Raw genomic sequence first — 7,169 nt, 5'->3', positions numbered from 1 at the left:
ACAAGAAGTAACGTCACCCAACATTGCTTAGAGCACCTTTAATGTGGCTTGGGAAAAGGAAGTTTGGGGTCCCCTACTGGAGCTGCTGCTCCCATGACCCGAGACCGGATAAGCAAACAAAGGTGGATGGATATTATTATACCCCCAGGTTTGGTATTTGTAATGAATTTTAATGAACTATCCTGTCTCATTAAGTTGGGTCCACACCTGTTTTAGGATCCATGCAGCCATTTCATGTCCACAATCAAAGATGACATGGAACTCCTTCGCCTTCTTCATCTCCTTCAGAAGTGGCTTGGCATCCTTGGTCTCCGTGGGCAGCTGACGGATCTTCAAACGAATGTTGTATCGTGAAGGCGCCTTGATCAGCTCCTGCAGTCGAATGAGACCTGCAGACAAAGAGGACACATATAGCGTGAAAAAAGAATTATAAAGACACAGCTACATCTTGTGTTTGTATATCCGAGTCTGAGGACGCCACATAAAACAACTGGATTCAGGTTTTCCCTGCAGAAAATAGGCCCATATGCATGTCTTCCTAATCCACAGTCTATTGGTCCTCCTACTCATGCTTGGCAAGCAAACCAACAGCTACAGACCTATCAAGAGAATTTAAAACCAACCCAGCACATTGCACTCTTTCATACCAAATGCACAAAATGGAAAGAACCTCTTGTTGCACCCTCCTACAGAAACTTCCAATCCTACAGAAGCCTCCCAAATGTTGATTCGCTCTTGTCTTCAATGATACCATACAGCAGCATGGAATAGGTTCAATTTTATCCTGATGGAAAGCTGCAGCCATTCCTGCCACTCCGCTCTCTCTCACACATACAATTCAGATGTGCTCTGATGAGAGAGGCTCTGTTTGCCCAGCTTGTACTTGCCCCTAGGGAGCATGACGCCACTGTCATATATTGAGCTACAATCTTCACCTTTCATTTCTTGGCCACACACTCAGGTAGAAAGCTCTCCGGGAGATACTGTGATGAGATTACAATGAGTTTCTCCCTCAGTAAAGAACTTCAGAGTGCAGGGATGAAAGAGGCTGGATTGATGGGAGAGATGATTACTTGTCATGTATAAAAATGGATGTAGCTCTGAGGATAGTTTGAGAGGGAACTGGAGAGAGATGGGATTTCTTTTCCTTCTTCTTTGTGGAACCACTTTAAGGTAGCTCAGCCTATTTTTTATTTTGAAATGAAGTGCTGTGTGAGCAGTTTAATGGTCTTACAGTGAGTGGGGCTGGGTCTCCCGGAGGCCTATAGAAATATTGGTGTGAAATAGGAGCATGCAGGTCTTGTTGTGAAAAGTACCAGTGCAGGTAGGAATACTGAACCACCTAGCGCTTTCCTCAGGTAATCCCAATAGATCCCTACTCTAGGGCATGTCCTTGTCTCCCTGTTTTTGTTCGTACTGACACTTTGGGAGGTGTTAGGCAAGAAAAAAAATCTGTCAAGGGAGCTCAACGTTTGGGAAACACTGTCAGTGTAGATGTTTGTGGGCTCTGGCTAATGCCTTCAGACTTTCCCCCTGGATCTTCTAACGGCTGTGTGTGAATATTTTATCCCCTCTGATAGTTTTTCCTGCCAGCCGTCAGATAGGCTCCAATCAGCAGTGCGGGGCCCTGGAGCATGAAGCTGTGTGATTACAGCCTGGGACCAGGTGGAAGCGGTGGGGGGAAGCAACGTGGCTGAAATGCAGCTGTCACACTTTTCAGGGCGTCAGGTGTGTTATAGCAGAAATGCTCTACAGAAGAGGCCAAAGTCGCTCATATCTGACAGAGAGAAAGGCGAGAGGTCACCTTTTGGCATCTCACTGGGGCAGATTGCTGGAGAATGAGGGTGTTAACATACTAAGCTGCAAGGCAGGAAGTGAAGAGAAGTCAAGGAGATGAGTCAGAATTATGTGGCAAGTGGGACAAGTCATTGGGATTTTGTCGGGGGTTGGCGCACAGGCGCTAGCCTGCTGCAGGATTGGCTGTTTCCTTAAATCTATGCGTCAGTGAAAGTAGAGATGATGGTAGAAGCAAAATAGCAGTAAAACTATTGGTTATAAAAAGGAACAGAAGAGGTGTTACATTTTTTATTTAGCGGCATAATTTGGGAAGTCAACTACAAGATAATATTAATTTGATCAGAGAAGGGAGTGAATTCATTACGCAACCTGTCTAAAATTTAAACCTTCTTTAAACTATGTCTAATTTACCTACATTAAGCTGTCAACCACATCATGCCAAATAACTCATGAATTGCAAATGAGCATTTTAATATTGTTATCTTCTCTCAAGCGATTACACTTTCCCTCATAAAAATATCACTGCACTCAAGCTAAAATATGACTCTTCTTTTAAAATGCATATTATGAGCCACTCTCCACAAAGTCACAGGATAGACAAAATGGCTCACAGACACATTTGATAGCCACCCTCAGAGATCAAGTGTCTCTCTGTTATTAACGTCGGTTGTCAGCCCCCACATACTACAATTCTGAATGGCATTAATCTGAAGAGACACCGGGTCATTTTGGGTAATGTGGTTCTCTTTTTTTTGAATGCTGCTGCTCACTCTCCTGGAAGACTGACATGGGCAGCACCTGCAGGACTGAGGCAGAACAGTAAGCTATTGATTTCTGAATTAACTTGACAGGTTACAAAGCACTCCCTGAACCCTGACTTTTTGTAGTTCACCTGGTGCCTCTTGTTTTTCTGGGAATTTTGAGGTTTAAAGGTCGCCGTTTTTTTTTAAACACGACAGCATGCAAAACAATAGCACCACTGAAAGATAAAGACAGACACCGACTGTACCTGTACCTGTGCTGTCGTCGTACACCACAGTGACTGTTCTCCACTTGAAAAAGTGCACCAGGTCGAGAATGGCTCTACTGAGGGAGGAGAAATCGGGGTACAGGCTGACATAGTACGAGTCCCTGTTGTCTGACACTTGATGCTTCCATTTGGTCTGGACGTGGGGCACTCCCAAAGCATTGCAGATGGATTGGACCGCGTTGGCCGACGAACTGTGTGACGGGCCAAAAATGGCCGCCACCCCGAGGGAAAGCTGATCACATGCTGGGAGGGTAACAAGTGGGAAAAGCAACAAGTTAGCTTTATTTTTCAGTTGGGCTGTTAAATCCACTGCTCCTAAAGGTCTTTGGTGTAGTTTAATATGTGCCCACATATAAAAACTGGTGCTTCACAATGGTCACAACCTAACTGATGTGGAGGGGGGCGGGTTTTGTTTGTGAGGACACACAACCATATGGGTGATGAGATACTCATTTCTGCCAATGGTTTTATACTAATCCACTTGGTGGCTGTAATGTGCCAAAAATGCAGCACTGTGCCAGCAAAGGCAGAGAAGAAGAAGACTAGGCTAGCAATGAAAACATTGATCTTAAAATGCACGTTTCACAACCAGCAAAAAATCTTTGTAAATGTATCAGCGCATTTCATCAATTTTATGTCAAGTTGTTGTTGACTTTTGGTGTCAGACTACTATTCAAGTATAGTGCATACATTTCACACTCAAATTAAATAGCGGACAGTATATAAAGTTTTATTTTCAGACACAGTCCATGATTGCCTCCATTGATTTTCTGTATTTGTCTCCAATCTTTGGTAGTTTACGTTCAATTCACATAATCTGTGAGCTGTTTGCTATTGACTGGTGTCAATAGCAAACATTTAACATGTTGTAACAGTGTTTTTGGATGGATTGTTTTTCCTTGTATTGAATACTTTATGTCCTTTCAGAAGAGTCATCGTTTTCATTACTTTTGTGTTAACCAACCTAAATGCCAATGGCAGCCATATGACAAACCTTTTTATTTTCTAGGTTGTTGCAACTAGACTGATTTAGCCAATGAAAAACAAGAAAGAAATTACTACAAACTACACAAATTAAAAATAAGTACTTATTGTTAGGTTCTGCTAAATGTCCTTTTCAAATCTCCTGACTCACCTTTCCTGGAAGCCTCAAAGCTGTCGAAGATGTTTATTCTCTGGATGTCATAGGTAAGCGTGGTGTTGGGGAGCAAGGTGCGGTTCCTGTTGATTGTGTTCAAGGCAAATTTAAATGCTAGTTCCTCTGCTCCAGAAGGGCCGCTCTCAATGGATTCAAATATTCCTCCTGAGGGTCAAAAAGAAAGAAAAAAACAGCTAAGAACAAGACCTCCGAATAGACTTCCTTCTCCTGTACTTGCAACAGATTCCTGAACACAACTGACATTTTTGTGAATGATCAATATAATGCATCTCGAGCCGTGCTATCATTTTTTAACTCTGATGCTATTGTGTTCAGTACTTTACACAGATCAGTCAGATGCTGACATGAAACTGATTAACGGTACAGATTAGGCCTTTGGAGCTCAGCTGATTTGCATTCTGTGGCAGTTGTCGGTGTAATTATAGGCAATTAGTTACATAAGGGGTGAGTTCAGGGGTGGGTGCCCTTCTTTAACTCCCTCGCTCAGCCTCGACAGAGAGGTTCACTCTTCCACTTTGTCCCATTGATTTCAACAATTCTCAAATGAGAGCAAGGCAAAGAAAAAGCGCAGGGAGCAGAGAAATGAGGGCAAAAAGACAAAAAAAAAGGTAGACGAAAAGGTAGAAGAGAGGAAAAAGAGAGCCATGGGATCAATCAGTGAGATATTTAAAGTGGTAGAGAAATAGGAACAAGAACAAAAAGACAGATGTAGTGAGGGGGGCCAATCAAAATCAGAAATTAAGATGAAACCTCAGGAAGCGTTTAATTACACTCATTAAAACTAATCGACTCACAAGTTCAAATGATTATCTCTGCATCATATTTAACAGTTACTTTGGTTGATTTTTAATGGGAGCGTGTCCTGATGGGAGTTTCATGCTGGGCTCGTCAGAACAATCTTGTTACCTTTTCGATATATGTGTATCACACCTCGTAATGCTCATTACTTGTCAAAGTAAAAAACAAAAAAACAATACACACAGTTTCACCATAACGCACAAGCCAGACAATATAATTACCACCAAAGTAAGGTCTTGTCAACTTAAAATAGCTCTCATCAGACTTCAATTATTTTGATCAAAACAAAAATCTTTAAAACTCCATATGGTCCTGGGGTGACCTCTAGCTCACCCAGTAAGAACCCCATGTAGGCTGAGGACTTTTGGTAGGCCTCGGGTTCGAATTTGACCCATGGCCCTTTGCTGCGTGTCGTCCCCCATCCCTCTCCCGCCTTTCCCATCTATCCACTGTCACTATCAAATCTTTAAAAAAAATAAAAGGGTCCACCAATGTGGTTCAGAATGCTAGACAAAGGAAGGCTATGTTTGAACCGTCTAATTTCAAGATATCAAGGGATAATTTACCTGCATACATTTGAGTATCCCCCAAAATGCAGGTCAGTAGCGTACATAGACATACTGCAATTACTATCAAATTTACATGTTGATTTCTTTACTAAATATGTATATTCTTTTAGTTGGTCCATCTAATCTACATTCCAGGTGTAAAATGGGGTCAGTGAGAATTATGAATCAAGGTGAAGTAGTGTTGTAGGTAGTAGAGTATGCCAGAGTATGTATCATATAACAGTTTTACAGTCTTCAAAAAGAATATTTATATGTCAAACAGCTGAAACATCGGTAGAGTCAAACAACTACTTTCAACTTTCAAAATAAACATAAAAAAGGCAAATCGGAAACGTTACGAAAGCTGGTACACCTTTGAGGATGGACTAAATCCTGAGAAAGCTTTGCAGAAATCAAACTTAAAAGAGAATGGATCAGGGGAAAGGGAGGAAAAGATGAAAGAGGAATGTGAGAGCAGCTCTGAGAAAGAAAAAAAAAAAACAACTCTCGGAGTCAAGAGCAGAGTTCAGCAGTCCATTCACGGCTCCCATCTTCTCGGAGGATAGAGTTGGTTTGACAAAATCCAAATGGAAAAAAAGTTGAATGCCTGTTTATTGATTCAATTACAAAGAGCAAGGGAAAAGTGTGACTGAATGAGAAAAAGACAGAGAGAGTGATTCATTTGTTTTTGTTTTTTTAAAGGACCGGAGAAAGTAAAAGCTTTACAGTAACAGACACAGCAGCTATAAAAAGCATCTGGCCATGGCAGGAAGTGATAGAAAAGGAGTGGAGGGCAAAGAAGATGTCATTAACTTGAGCTTTCTCTCTGTCCCCACTACACCCATATGTCATGCTTCCCTACCTGCTTCCTTCCTATGTTATAGCATTATGTTTTAATTTCAGTAGAGAATTGAAAACGGTGAAATGGAGAGGAAAAGAGTCTCGCAATGGAAGCGGAGAGTTCAGCGTAAACCTCCAAAAGGCACTTCAGTACATGTTTTGTGCTTCACTGTCATTGAGTGGTATAATGAGGTTTTCATGCGTCAGACCAGATAAACAGCGATGTGATTTGAACATGCTGCATTGCATTTCATTGAAATTGCACATTAATCTACAAAAGAAGGAATACCCGAGAATCACCATTAAAGATGATTGGAATCATGTCAGTCTGACCCAATGGATAATTATTACACTATAGCCCTGAGGGAGCAGACTCAGCTCTACTGGCCTGTCCAACGAGTTTGATAATGAGGATAAGGGTATTAAGCTATGCTCCTCAGATTTCTTTGGCACACTGTATGGCTTGGACATGCAGGTTTAAAACTAATCATACACCTTTTGTGAACACTGAAGAGCAGGAATATTAACTGAGTTCACAAAGGGTTACATTTAATATTTCCAAGGAGGTTTCAAGCACTACATTGCAGAAAATTAAATGGTTACTCTTTGATTTAATGCTCCTTGGAATGTAACATGTTACATGATAATGTTTTCTTAGTATTGTTTACAATGAATGATGAATCCCACACACATTGAGATTTCTTCCAAAACTGGACTTACTTACTGAATATTGCACACATTTGCACACGGTCTTTCCATTCTGCTCTCCCTGCTTGGTGTTGTGGGCCATCTCATTGCAGGTGTGTGAGTTACAGCTGGGATAATCAGTGTGTGTGTGAATTATACTGCCGTCATCATAGGGACTGGTGTGAATTATAGTGCAAATGAAAGCTCTGAGTGAGTTATGAGCTGGATAATCACCCTGACGAGAAAACAGGCCTGCTGATCTGTGTGTGTGTGTGTGTGTGTGTGTGTGTGTGTGTGTGTGTGTGTGTGT

At 41.6% G+C, this 7,169-nt stretch overlaps 1 protein-coding gene across 3 annotated transcripts in view; it reads right to left on the bottom strand.

Annotated features, from left to right (window-relative positions):
- LOC116705926 (glutamate receptor ionotropic, kainate 2) overlaps window positions 1-7,169 on the bottom strand; it is a 77,068-nt gene that overhangs the window by 55,911 nt on the left and 13,988 nt on the right. For 2 of the 3 annotated variants that reach the window (XR_004336088.1, XM_032542403.1), the window contains exons 2-4: window positions 3,963-4,130; window positions 2,807-3,070; window positions 208-389 (exon numbers count right to left, since the gene is read on the bottom strand). Coding sequence is in view for 2 of the 3 variants with exons in the window: in XM_032542403.1 (XP_032398294.1) it covers window positions 208-389; window positions 2,807-3,070; window positions 3,963-4,130 (614 nt within the window). In the remaining variant the exon portion in view is untranslated. The remainder of the gene's footprint in view (window positions 1-207; window positions 390-2,806; window positions 3,071-3,962; window positions 4,131-7,169) is intronic. The other variant, XM_032542405.1, reaches the window with a different exon arrangement.

The sequence above is a fragment of the Etheostoma spectabile genome, chromosome 18 (assembly GCF_008692095.1).
Source record: "Etheostoma spectabile isolate EspeVRDwgs_2016 chromosome 18, UIUC_Espe_1.0, whole genome shotgun sequence".
Lineage (NCBI taxonomy): Eukaryota > Metazoa > Chordata > Actinopteri > Perciformes > Percidae > Etheostoma > Etheostoma spectabile.
The sequence above is the reverse complement of the archived record's forward strand: the minus strand, read 5'-3'. Positions and strand labels throughout refer to the sequence as shown.